The sequence below is a fragment of the Giraffa tippelskirchi genome, chromosome 9 (assembly GCF_054371585.1).
Source record: "Giraffa tippelskirchi isolate mGirTip1 chromosome 9, T2T-mGirTip1v1.2.pri, whole genome shotgun sequence".
NCBI classification, from domain to species: Eukaryota; Metazoa; Chordata; class Mammalia; order Artiodactyla; family Giraffidae; genus Giraffa; species Giraffa tippelskirchi.
The window spans coordinates 55397216-55410625 of record NC_137283.1 but is presented as its reverse complement, the minus strand read 5'-3'; the positions used below and the strand labels follow the sequence as shown (position 1 = coordinate 55410625).

Genomic DNA, 13410 nt, shown 5'->3' with positions numbered 1-13410 from the left:
CAAACACGGTCCTGTTGTGCGGCCTTTGAGGGGCTGGATGCACCCCGAGACCACCCAAGCGCCTCGATTCCAGAGCGGCACGAACGCCCCGCCGGCCGGTTGGCAGTGTAATTTTGGCTCCGTCGGAACCGTGTCCACGCCCCTGCCCCCGGTGCCTTGACCGCCCCGCTTCCTTCCCTCCGCCAGGTGGCCGCCTCCGGAGAGGGCTCCGCCATCAGCGGCTACCTCAGCCGGTGCAAGAAGGGCAAGAGGCACTGGAAGAAGCTCTGGTTCGTCATCAAAGGCAAAGTGCTCTACACCTACGCGGCCCGTGAGGTAGAGTGGTCCCCGCCTTCTCTCCTCTCCTGTCGGGGGGCCGGGGGGTTAAGCTTCGCCTCACACCGTCCGTGCGGGGCCGAGGGCGCCGCGAGGCCTGCGTCTGGTTCCCGCCTCAAGTGCCACGTCGGTCAGGTCTTCTCTGAGGGGCGCCATGTGGATGCACAGCCACGCGTCTGTCTCAGATCTCAGGAACCGGCCCTTCCCTGGTGGGCCCGGGCGGTTCAGCGGGCAGGGCCGGTGCAGAGGGGCGGAGGGAGGGGGCAGCCACCCAGGGCGCTGCCTGAAAGAGAGCTCCTTTCTGCCCTCCGCTTCAGTTGTTCCGGACGGAACCCAAGAGCCGGAGGAAGCTACCGTCCTCTGTGCATCGATCAGGGAACTGTATTGCCTCGTGCATGGCAGCTCTTCTACTAAATAAGCCCGACGTTCCTATGTATCACAACATCTTCGACTTGCATCTGCTAAAATACAGCGGGCAGAGAGGCCTTGGTGCAGCCTGCTTCTGCAGTCGAGAGGTGTGAGCTTGGCTGTGCGGCAGGGGGCGCTCTGGTCCTGGCTCGGGCTGAACCTGTGAGATAAGATGACCAGTTCCAGACCCCACCACCTGATGGTTTCCGCAGGCGAAATCCGCTTTGAAAAACGGGACTTAAATGCATTCTCCCCAACTGCAGAGGGTGGTTGGTTCACCCACGAGGATGAGCACGTCACCTCAGGGGAGGCCCTTCTCCCCTGACCACGGATGCTGGCGACCGGGCAGAAGGCACGTCCCCCTTTGGGGCATAAAGCTCCCCTCACGAGGGACCTGCAGCTGTGGCAGCTGCAGTCGGCCCCTTTGTCGGGGATCCCAGACACACAGAAGGGACCCACTGTGGGCCTGAGTGACCAGGGTGCTGTGTGAACTACGCCCTCCCCGAAGGGGGCCACACATGGAGGCTCTCTGTGCTGAAGAGCCTGTGGGTCTTTCCAGAGCAAACTGAAATGTGCTGCAGCCCAGGGTGGCATCTTCCTAAGTAGATGTTCCCCAGGACTCCCGCAGTGGCGGGCCCTCTGAGACCTGGGTTCCGAGAGAACTGAGGGGACAGTTTGTGAGATTTCTTCACAGCAGCGCTTTTGAGGGGGTGCACAGGGTGTGTTGTGGGCCCCCGAGGTATGGAGAGTATCCAGCTGTCCTGAGAGCAGACCCTTCCTCCACAGAGCATCTCGTGGAAAACACACTTGGGGAATAAAAGCTATTGACAGTTAACCAACCATCAAAGAGTGTGGATCCTGTCTGAGAGCATAAAAGCCAGAGGCTCTATGTCCTGAGCAACAGTTGTTGTGGAAGTGACAGTGTGGGTTGGTTTTCAAAGATGAATTTCGGTATGCTTCCAAAGCCACTTCTTCAGAGAGAGGAACTTGTACAATTGCCCAATAAGCCTAAACCAGTGACAGGGCCAAGCTTTCAAATTCCATTAGAAGAAGGAGATTTGATAAAGTGGATGGGCAGATTTCTACTGCCATGCACCCCCCGTCATGCATCCTGAGGTAACCCAAAGCTGATGTAACTTGCTACTCAGTATCAGCCCTGGGAGAGAGTGCTTGTCAGAAATATATAGGAATCTTTTACATTTGTTTCCAATATTTTATTTTGTAGTTAATATATTTATTATTAATTATTACAAAAAATTTCAAACATAAAGAAATGTTGAAGGAATTTTGATTATACAGTCAACATTTTGCTGTACTTAGTCAAGTATCTATCAGTCTCTCATCCATCTTGCTTTTTGATGCTTTTCAAGTATAATTCCCCCTGAAAACTGAAAGTCACTCAGTTGTGTCCAAATGTTTGGACCCAGGCCAGAATACTGGAGTGGGTAGCTGTTCCCTTCTCCAGGGGATCTTCCCAACCCAGGGATTGAACCCAGGTCTCCCACATTGCAGGTGGATTCTTTACCAGCTGAGCCACCAGGGAATCCCAAGAATACTGAAGTGGGTAGCCTATCCCTTCTCCAGGGGGTCTTCCTGATCCAAGAATCTAACCGAGGTCTCCTGCATTGCAGGCGGATTCTTTACCAACTGAGCTAATTCTCCCTAAGAGTTCAATGCTTGTGTATCTTTTTTTTCTTTTGAAGTACAACTTCTATATGATGAAGTACACCAATCTTGATACTATTTGTTGAGTTTTGACTAATACATACACCTGTAAATCCTCACCTCATCTCCATCCCCAGAGGCAACACACTGTGTTTTATTTTTTTTCCCACCATATATTAGTTATAACTTTTAGATCTTCAGATAAATGGAATCATGGATGACTTCTTCCACTCAACACAGTGTTTTTAAGAGTCATCCATATTGTTGCATACAGTCGGTCATGCCCTTTTTATGGCTGAGTAGTATTCTGTTTTGTGAATATACCTCTTTGTTTATCCATTCACCAGTTGAAGGACATTTGAGTTGTTTCCAATTTGAGGTGATTATGAATAAAGCCAGTTTAAACTTTTGTATACAGGTTTTTGTGTGAAAATAGGTTTTTATTTTACCTTGGGTGAATACCTAGGAATGGAATTTCTGGATCACAGAATGATATGCATATGATCTTTAAGAATTTACTGGGTAGTTTTCTAAACTGGTGTGGCATTTTACAGTCTCTGCAACAATGTAGGTAAATTTGGGAGTTCTGTTTACTCAACGTTTGTTAGCAATTGGTATTGCCAGTCTTTAATTTTAGCCATTCTGGTGAAAAGGTATTAGTATCTTAACGTGGTTTTAATTCTTTATAGTAAGCCTTGTGTAAATCCGCCAGCTTTGTTCTTTTTAAAGGTTGTTTTGGGTCTTTTGTGTTTCCATGTAAATATGTCCATTTCAATAAAAATGTCTATTAAGATTATGACAGGGATTATTGAATCTATATATCAATCAGGGGAGAATTGACATCATAGCCATATTGAATCTTCCAATCCATGAATAATTCATTTGTTTAGTTCTTTAAATTCTGCATTTAATGTTTTGTACTTTTTAGTGTAGAGATTCTTATACTTCTCTCATTTCTATTACCTTTATTCCTAAGTATTTTATTTTTGGATGCAGTGTTGAATGGAGTTTATTTTCTAGTTGTTCACTGATGGTACAAAAATATTTTTAAAAAACAACAATTAATTATCCCGTGACACCTGCGGGAGGGGGAGGGGCGAGGGCTAAAAAAAAAAAAAAAATTATCCCGTGACATCGCTCAATTCATTATTAGTTCTAGTAGTTGTTTTGCAATCAAACATGTCCTTTTTAAGCACAGGTAGTTTTGCTTCTTCTTTTCTGATCTTGATGTCTTTTATTTCTTTTTCTTGCCTTAAGACAATGGGTAGGATCTCCAGTGCAGTGTTGAATTTAATTGGTAACGGGCAGTGTCCTCTTGCTTTGTCTCAGTCTTAGGGGAAAAGCATTAAGTATTTCGCTATTGAGTATGATGTTATTGGTGGGTATTTTATAGATACCCTTTGTCAGATTAAGGAAGTTCTCTTCTGTTCATTTATTGGCCGCCCTGCGTCTTTGTTGGTGCCTGAGGGCTTTCTCTATTTGCAGTGAGCTGGATTCCATGGCTTCTCTTGTTGCAGAGCCCAGGCTCTAGGCTTACAGGCTCAGTAGTTGTAGCACACAGGCATAGCTACTCTGTGACATGTAGAATCTTCCTGGAGCAGGGATCAAACCCATGTCCCCTGCATTGGCAGGTGGATTCTTATCCACTGTACCTCCGGGAAGACCCAGGAAGTTCCCTTCTATTCCCTAGTTTGCTAAGAGTTTTTCTCATGAGTGGATGTTGAATTTTGTCAAATGTTTTTTCTGATCCAGCAGTCTTAGAAAATTGATTGCCTTTTATACACAAATTTAACCCCTCCTTCTCGCCCACAGTCATTCTAATGTACTTAACCACTTATCTCTGTTCACGTATGATCTTATTAAGTTGTATTCTTTACGAACATGTATTTGTACATAAATATGGGTGTGTTTATTATAAAAAGTTCTTTATCTACATATAAAAAGCTCTTTCTTTTTCCACCGAGCTCCATGATTTTAAGATCTATGTGCATTCTGTGGGTGCATCTCATCAAATTATTATCAACTTGGTAGCACCGATGCCCTGAGTGCTCCACATTGAAGCACTGTGAAAGAGACCATGGGAGGCTGGGCACAGAATACGTTAACAGGGCTAACGGTGGAAAATCTGAGTCACTGACACGACACACCAAGTCAGTGGAAGGAATGCAGAGTTTTAAGTGTTCATGAGTTCAAATGCTGGCCCTGCCCCTTCCACACTGTGTGATCTTGGGGCTTTATTTACCTCCCCTGAGCCTCAGTTTCTTCTTAGCATGGGGGTGACACCTTCCATGACCGTCATGAAGATTAAACAAGATAATGTGGAAGTCCCAGGACGCTGTAAACACTGTCGCAGAATGTTAAGTCTCTTTTCCTCCTCGTGACTGGTGCTGGCAGGAAGTGGGGGTGAAGAGCATGGATGCTCAGCTGCTGATGGGCGTCTTGCCATGTATAACGTCCGTTTCCCCTCTGCCTCTCTGCAGGACACAGTGGCCTTGGAGAGTATGCCCCTGCTTGGCTTCACCGTTGCGCCAGGCAAGGAGGAGGGCAGCAGCGAAGCAGGACCTACTTTTCATCTTTACCACAAGAAAACCCTATTTTATAGCTTCAAAGCTGAGGATGGCAGTTCGGCTCAGAGGTACCAAAATAACTAGTCCTGCATTTCCCCTTCTCCTCTCTTAGAAGGGAACCAGCTGTCACCCTGGGCTTTGGTTTCTGTTCTTCTCCAGCCCGCCTGTCCTGTCAGGTTCCCTTGGGCCACAGCAGAAGAGCAGATTGAAATTCCCAGGCAGACCTCAGACAGACTGGGTGGGGTTCCGGACCACGCAGTAAAGCGCATGCAGCAGTGAAGGGAGTCTCAAGCTTGTTGGTTTCCCAGTACATACACAAGTTATGTTTATCCTGTAGCCTGTTAACTGTGCAGTCGCGTTATGTCTACAAAAGTGTACATTCCTTAACTGGAAAATACGTTATTGCTGAAAGTACTAACCATCATCTGAGCCTTTTAAGAAGTCATAATCTTTTTGCGGTAGTAACATCAAAGACCACTGCTCATAGATCGCCACAACACATCGACTAACAATGGAGAGGTTTGAAATATGGTGAGAATTGCCAAAATGTGATGCAGAGACACAAAGGGAGCAAATACTGTTGGGAAAATGGCGCTGCTTGCTAGACTTGCTGGACACAGGGTTTCCGCAAACCTTCAAATTTAGAGAAAACGCAGTGTCTCTGAGCACAGGAAAGCAAAGCATGATAAAGTGAGGTCTGCCTGTATTATGACTCATCCATACAGGCGTGCGTTGATTCATCAACTGTGCACTGCACTCCGGGCCTTTTGCTAAATGCTAGGGAAACGAACACAATAGGACCTGGTCGCTCACCTTGGATTAATGGTACTATTGTCTCATCACTCTTGGGTTCCGTGACCAGAGTTCCAGGCAGAACCTCGACACCGAGTGTCTCCTCTCTTCTGTGTTGCAGGTGGATCGAGGCCATGGAAAATGCAAGTGTGTTATAGCAGTTACCTAGCATGTGGACTCAGAGGACACTCTTAGGTTGATATGTGGACCCTTCCAGAAGCCAATCTGTGTCTCCACCCGTCCGGACACACATCTGGATTCAGCACGGGGCCTGGCCTTTTTGGCTGTAACCCCCCTCTTACACCTTCACAAGTGGACCCCTTAAGGGATATTTATGGACCTTTTCTATCTTCATGTTTTCCACCCTCCCCACTCCAGCGTAAACTATTTCCCTTTCCAGTAGTGCGTTAAAATTTAGTAACATGAGGACGTGGAAACCAATAGAGAAGTACGTTGTAGAACTGCAGGCTTCTTAGTAGAAACAAGCTTTTACAGTTTTTTTTTTACTCCTGGTAAACATGATCGCCTTTCTTGTCATTGATGTCGGTGCCTCAGGTGAAATGAGAAACAACCAGTAAATAACAGCTACTCTCATCAAAAAGCACTTTATTGTTTTACTGAGCAGCAACCTCCGGTTTGCTTTTTTTCCCCCCCAAGGGACTTCCGTAAGTCAGTGGCAGATGGAGTCCTGTGGACTAATTTGCCACCAGCACTGGCTGTGGCGCACCAGCAGGTAACAACGGGAGGGTCCCCCTTGCCTCGGAGGGCGCAAGGCCAGGTGGCCTCGGAGCAGAAGCGGAGGACTGTCTCCTCCAAGCGACCGCTCACCCTGCAGACTGACGCGGCTTCCGAAAGGAGGACACTGCCTCCTCCCTCTAGCAGTCCTGACACCTCACCAGTGCTGGAAACTCGGCTGCTGGCAGACCCGGCCCCCACCCTGGAGGTCACGGCAGACCCTCCCAAGAGACGGGGTCTGCTTTAATTTATTGCGTGCCTTCCTGAGTTTACCCCGCACAGGCTGACAGCGATATGCTTGTGAGAACTGTCCTTGTTTTCGACATCGTGATCCTTCTGCTGTATTCCTGAAGCCTTGAAAGAGAGGAAAGGGGAGAAAACAAGATGCAATGGGAAGGTGAATTCGTTGGCCAGTGGCTCTGGACACAGTTGAGGGAGCCTAGAATTGTGGCTTGAAGATGCTCTGTGGGCGCCTGGGGCTCGGTCCCTTCCCGCTGATGACTGCTGCTCACGATGCTGGACGTGTTTTTACATAAAGCAGAGTGGCGGGGGGCCTCCTTGTTACTCTCATCGAAATAAAAAGCAATCATATCATTTTCTGATGTCTTGTCCCCACCTTCCTGTTGCCCTGTCCCCTAAAAAAAAAAGGCAGTTGCTGACCAACGTTTTATAACAAGCACCATCTCCAGGAATTAGCTTACATTAAATATTTTCAGGGGCAATTTTTTAGTTGGCAGTTCTTCTTTAAAAATGTTTGGTTAAACATTTTGGGGACTAAGTGATTAGAGACGTCGTCTTGTTAATTTTTGAGGACTTACCTCCCATGGAATCATTTTCATCATCAGGCATGTTGAGATGGGCCTTCTAGGCTCTTTGAGCCTTTAAAAAGCACAGCAAGGGACTTCGCTGGTAGTCCAGTGGCTAAGGCTCCACGCTTTCAATCCAGGGGCCTGGGTTTGATCCCAGGTCTGGGAACCAGATCCCATGTGTTGCAGCTCAGAGTTTGAATGCCATGCCTGCAGGCTGTGACAAAGTTCTAAGGTCCTACCTGTATAGCTAAGACCTAGTGCGGCCAAATAGTTTTTTTTTTTAATTAATAATTTAAAAATTTAATTTATATTTAATTAATTTTTTTTTTAAATGCAGCAAGACTTCAGCAAGAGGAAGTGGGCACTTCCCCAACCTGTCTGTGTTGTGTGGCCCGTTGTCAATTTCTGAGCTCCAGGTAGAATGATGTGTCGGGAAGTCACTTGAAGGTTTCTTCCCCCGAGTAACATCCTATTTCTGACACTCTGTAAAGGAGCCGTGACAGGGCTTTTATTTTTGGTGCATAGTTGCCCCTGATAGAAATGCGGGTTGTAGATAGAACACATTGGATGGGTCTTGTAAAAGGAGGTAGCCACAGTGGTCTTCCACAGTTCCTGTGTGGGTGGGCCACGACCTGCCTGGTTACCTGGGCCTTGTTTTCACCTGTGCTCCCCCTGGTTCTGGGTGGACTCATTTCATCTGATCTCTACTGGCTGACTTTGCTCCTTGTCCCTCACTTTCCCCTCTCTCTGTCCGACTTGTCTCATGTGTTTGTGTCACTGTCTGTCCACTGGGTGAGCCCGGAGTAGCTCAGGGGAAGCCGCCCACCTGGCTGAGGGCGCTGCTTCTTTCTGGGCCGGGAGGCTGGAGGAGTAGTCGCCCACGGCCCCACAATTTACTGCTTCTCTGCCTGCCCCCCGGGGGCAGCCCCTCCAGCATGTCCCCCAGCAGAGTGCATTTCTAGGGAGGAGGCAGTGCTATGGCTCAGAAACCAGCGGCCTGGAGCGCCGGTGCCTTCACCTGTCACCCAGAGACTTTCCCAGCTCCCCAGAGCGTTCAGCGCACACCGGCTGTTTGTAAAAGCGGACCGCAGGCCCTGGCCCTGGAAAGCAGGTAGCACTCCCTTTAACTGCGGTGGTTTCACAGCTTTCCTGAGACTGAGTGTTTCTCTCCAGCTGGGACGGGGCCTCGTCAGCAGGAAGAAGTGTGATTGTCGTCACTGACACAGCACACACGGGCGCACGGGAGTGTCCAGGGACGGTGACTGAGGTCCTGGGTCCCCATAATGAAGCTTCTGGGTGTCAGAAATCCGCTCTGAGTTGTTCTGCTCAGGCTGACAGACTCCCCTGGACGCAGCCCGGGACAGGGAGGCGTGAGGGCTAACGCCCACGGGGTGTTGGGGTGTGCACCGTGCGCCAGGTCTGAGGACCCCGATGGCTCAGGAAGCGAGTCAGAGTCCTTCCTCTGTCTAGTCCAGCTTCTTGTTTGATTGATAGTGGAAATGGGGTTGCTGAGGCTGTAAATCAGGACGAGGCCACCTGGGCTGGGAGTGGTGGGAGCAGATGGAGCCCGGCTTTCTCTCTGCCTTGGGACAAAGTCAACAACAGTCTGGAAGATTCTTCCATTCGTGGCTTCAGCCTGGGGTATGCGGCCTCTGTGAGCAGGGAGGCTTTTGTGCTTCCATGTGTTAACTGTCAGTTGAGAGGACAACTGTGTCCACACTAAGATGTCTTTCTTCAATAGCAAGGAGAAGGAAACCAGCCTCACGCTGCTTTGCACAACTAGGAGATCTGCTCAACGAGAGGAGGTGGGAAAGCAGGGTGGGTTCAGGGCTGGACAGTGTCTCCCAAGCTCCAGACTCTGGGTTTCTCTGACCTACCGTCCATTGTCAGCTTGATTTCAAGGCTGGTTCCCAAGAGGCTGACCACTGACCACCCCCAGTGGTGGGGGCTATAGCTTTTTCTTAGAAGCACTCAGCGGGCCCTGCACATGGCTGCCGGACCACACTTGGTGAGCTGGTCACTGTGAAGGGCACCAAGGTGACCCACATCGACCTGTCAGCTGGGGGTAAAGGAGAGGGGTGGGACGGCTGCTGGGGGCTCACCCCCAGTGGCCACTCTCTGGATCACATTTTTTGAAAAGAAGACTGTGGTTTGGATTAGTGTAGTGCAAGGGCTGTGCCTTGCTGTGAATTTGGGGTATGTTTTGTGGAAGAGTAACTTACATAAGCGTTATTGGGGCATCTGTTACATATATTGCTGAGTATTACTTTAAGTGACTTTGGGGAAGCTGGTTTGATGTTACTGGTATTTTAAGCCCCTAATCAAACAATTATTAAATCAGCAGCCAAACAGCACTGACCTCTCAGGAGCTCGCAGGAGACCTTTGTGTGATTATTAACAACAAATAATAAACAGCAAGCATCTCAGCATGAAAGACTCTAAGCACCTTAACCCAGCTCCTCCATTTAATTGTTCCAAGGACCTGTTGAGGTGAGTTCTTCTTCTTCTTATCTCCATTTTGCAGATGAGGAAACTGAGGAATAGAAACCTTGTGTCACTAGCCCGGGGTCACACACTCGCGATCAGGAAACCTATGCTTATAGCTGCTCCCCTATAACTGCCTCCGTTCAATGTGTGTGAGCTGATACTCTGAGTTATTAATATTTTCTCAGACTTGCAATGTGAAGTCCCTCCTAAAATCAACAGAAAACTCTGACTGCCATGGACCAATCAGTAGGACCCTTTCCCCAAGGTCATAACACACACAAGGTGCATTTCTTTATCCAGCCATGCACGTAATCCAGTGTTATTTCAGTATTCTAATTGCGACAATGACTACAGTTCTGTTTTTCTGCAATCATATGCACAAGGTTTGCTTCAACTTAAGATGGTGTATTTAAAATTTAACTTAATATTTAGAATCCAAAGTACACATGCTTTAAAAAATTTTAACATTTCATGCTTCTAGTGTGATTCAATTGACATGTTAGGAGGAACACTCACATATGAAGGATTTTTAAGGAAAGTGATCTTGGGGATTCACCACATGTTTCTCACGTAATGGAATAGATTAGAATTTCTAAGACGTATTTATAAATAACAATAACCTAAAAATTGATCAATTACTTGCTATTCTTGAACCCTTCGTGAATTTATATCCTGTGGTGAAGACATGCCCGAAGGTTGCAGTTAACACTGCATTCTTACATTCCTGTAAGAACGGACAGGTCTTATTTTGGGGTGGAAGCCATCATACCCTTGCCACTCCAGTTCCTAGGGAGAGAGAACACCTCTCTGTCCTGGGGGGTCATGTCCCCAAGGAGACGGGGCTGTTTCCAGAAGTGAAACCCACAGGGCACAGCCGGGGGGGCTGTCGGTCATGTGAAGCCAGAGCACTGTTGGGATGACCACCTATGAACAACATGCTGCAAACAGAGCCTGGACCACTTTACCAAGGCCACCCCCCTTGGGGCGTGGCGGGGAACACTGGAGGGGGAGCCAGCCCAGGGCACAGCTGTGTAGGTTCTGTGGCCTGAGAGGGCCAGCATGAAGTGGAGTTCATCCCCACCTTGCCTGCGTGGCCTTGGGCTCCTCCCGTGGCTCGCCCCTCTCCTCTGGGGTTCCCTTCTCTAGGTCTACAAGTGCCCTCGGGACACTGTGGATGTGCAGGCTGGGGATCTGGGCTTGGGAGGGTCTAGGAAGGTTTTCAGAGTCAAAGCTTGGTCTGTGGACAATGACCTCAGCGTGTGGCCAGGCTTGGAGTCTGCAGTGGATAGTCAGATTCTGAGCTGAAGAGAAGACCCAAGGGCATCTGGAATGATGTGTTAGGAATGAGAGCTGTCACCAGTACCATGACGGGACTTCAAGGCACCTTTGAGAATTCAACATTGTGCCAGACAATCTCAGGAGGAATACACAGCCAAGGCGGTGGACTTCAGAGGGGAAACCATCCTGACTCGGTCAGACCCGGGACTGCAGAGCCGGTGCCTGGCACGGCAACATCCCCTTCCACAGAACTCTCAGGAGAAGCTTAACGTCCCGTGGCCACCCTCACAGTGTCCTGGTGATCATGGAGCGATTTTGCAGACACGCTCTCTACATGGCCCGAGTCTCTTCTGTGGACAGGTGATTGATGATGTCTTACAGGAAAGGGTGTTCAGTGTTGGCAGAGCAGAGTGACGGGTCTCTTCTCTATGCTGATCACCTTTCAAGGGTGATGTAACAGTGTGGGGAGCAAAAGAGAAGCTTGGACAAGAGAAGATCTGTATTCAGAAAGCACAAAACAAAAAAGAAAGGGGGAAAAAAAAGCACCATAAATGAAGTTTCTTTTTCCTTGTTTTTCAAACTCTGGGAGTGAGTTACGAACCAGTGTCATGGATCACAACCAGGACCCCACCTTGCCTCACACAACAGAGAGCAAAGTAGAAGGCGGCAAGATAGTCCATCATCGCCAGGGACCAGTTCATGGCATTTTTGTTTTAATCATATGTATGTGACTTCTCAGGTGGCGCTAGTGGTAAAGAACCCGCCTGCCAATACAAAAGATGTAAGAGACGGGTTCAGTCCCTGGGTTGGGAAGATCCCCTGGAGGAGGGCATGGCAGCCCGCTGCAGTATTCTTGCCTGGAGGATCCCTTGGCCAGAGGAGCCTGGCGGGTTCACAGTCTACAGGATGCAAAGAGTCAGACACGACTGAAGCGACTAAGCACGCATGCACGCACACTATATATGATGTGCTGCTTGTTGACGTAAAATATATTTATACTTAATAGATCATCGTCAAAAAAAAAATTGAACCACTTGCTTAAGAGTATCAGGTAAGCTGCTAAGTCGCTTCAGTCGTGTCCGACTCTGTGCGACCCCATAGACGGCAGCCTACCAGGCTCCTCCGTCCATGGGAATTTCTAGGCAAGAGTACTGGAGTGGGGTGCATTGCCTTCTCCGGTATCAGGTAAGGGCGGGGGTAAATAAAGAGCACCAAGTTGCAATTAGACACATAATGAACCAAAACAGAAGATTTAAAGTCACATATTCAAAAGTAATGACACTTGGTTTTATATTCTGAACGCTTCAAAATACTACGAAGAGGAAAATATATGAAACTCATGGCAAATCTACAAAAATTGTTTTTCTGGAAACTGACTTTGCTGAATGAAACTCTGATCCACTCATAAATATTGACTTTCCTAGCACAAAGAAATGCTGCTTTACTTGTCATTACCGAAATGTCTTTGAACAAATCAAATTTCATGTTGAAACCTGGAGCCTCAAGAAACAGCGAGATAACCAGGAAACATGCATTTCTTGTCTCCCTCCCAAAACCTACTGAAAGGACAGTAGACGAATAAAAAGATTTAACCTGAAGGACAGACGAAATCCAGGAGGCATAGGGTCGGCTCATATTTGGAAGATACAACACGCAGGGACAGTGACGGCTACCTTGGCACCGAATTCGAACACTGAAGTGCCCCCAGGGGGAGACGCCAGCTAGACACATTGGCCCCTGCTTCTCGAACAGGCTTGGGAGCTGGAGGCACAGGGTCTGAGAAGCCCACAAGGGGAGTAAAGACAGGAGCTCCAGTTGAGTGCCTATAAGGAACCCTGACCCTCATACGAGAACTAGAAGAGGAACAGGCCCCCATCTGCAACACACACACACACACACACACACACACACACAACCTACCTTGGATTCAACTTCTAAACGGGGGTCTCGTTTTCTGCCTGCCAAGTTCCCTTCCTTGAGATGCAAACTGTATGCTCAATAGAAGGAATCACAGTTCTGAGTTCCAGAGTGTTTTTGTCGGAAGACCACCACTGCCATCTGAAGGTAGCTGAAAGGACCCCTGGGAAGGACTTTCAATCGCCCTGGCTCAGGAGTTTGGATTTCATCTGCTTACTCAAAGGTCCCAGACTGGTTCTGAGGCCCAGAACCACGCGTAAGAGATGCTGCTTGGCCTGCAGAGTTTAGAAACCGGTTGCAAATAGCCAGTATTTTAAAGTTAAAAGAAATTTCACATTTACACGTCTGGATTTCTGGCTTCTCTTGAGAAATCTGAGATGCAGTGTCTCTGGGCCGTATTCCAGGTGCCAATGAGGGGCTCTATCCCTTTAGCGAGT

General features: G+C 48.2%; 1 protein-coding gene across 6 annotated transcripts in view; it reads left to right on the top strand.

Annotated features, from left to right (window-relative positions):
- Positions 1-7076, top strand: part of FGD5 (FYVE, RhoGEF and PH domain containing 5) — a 119656-nt gene extending 112580 nt beyond the window's left edge. For 3 of the 6 annotated variants that reach the window (XR_014064389.1, XM_081526408.1, XM_081526406.1), the window contains exons 19-21: positions 187-315; positions 4869-5023; positions 5869-7076. Coding sequence is in view for 4 of the 6 variants with exons in the window: in XM_081526408.1 (XP_081382534.1) it covers positions 187-315; positions 4869-5023; positions 5869-5905 (321 nt within the window). In the remaining 2 variants the exon portion in view is untranslated. The remainder of the gene's footprint in view (positions 1-186; positions 316-4868; positions 5024-5868) is intronic. The other 3 variants (XR_014064390.1, XM_081526410.1, XM_081526409.1) reach the window with 1 other exon arrangement.
- Positions 7077-13410: the final 6334 nt, after the last annotated feature.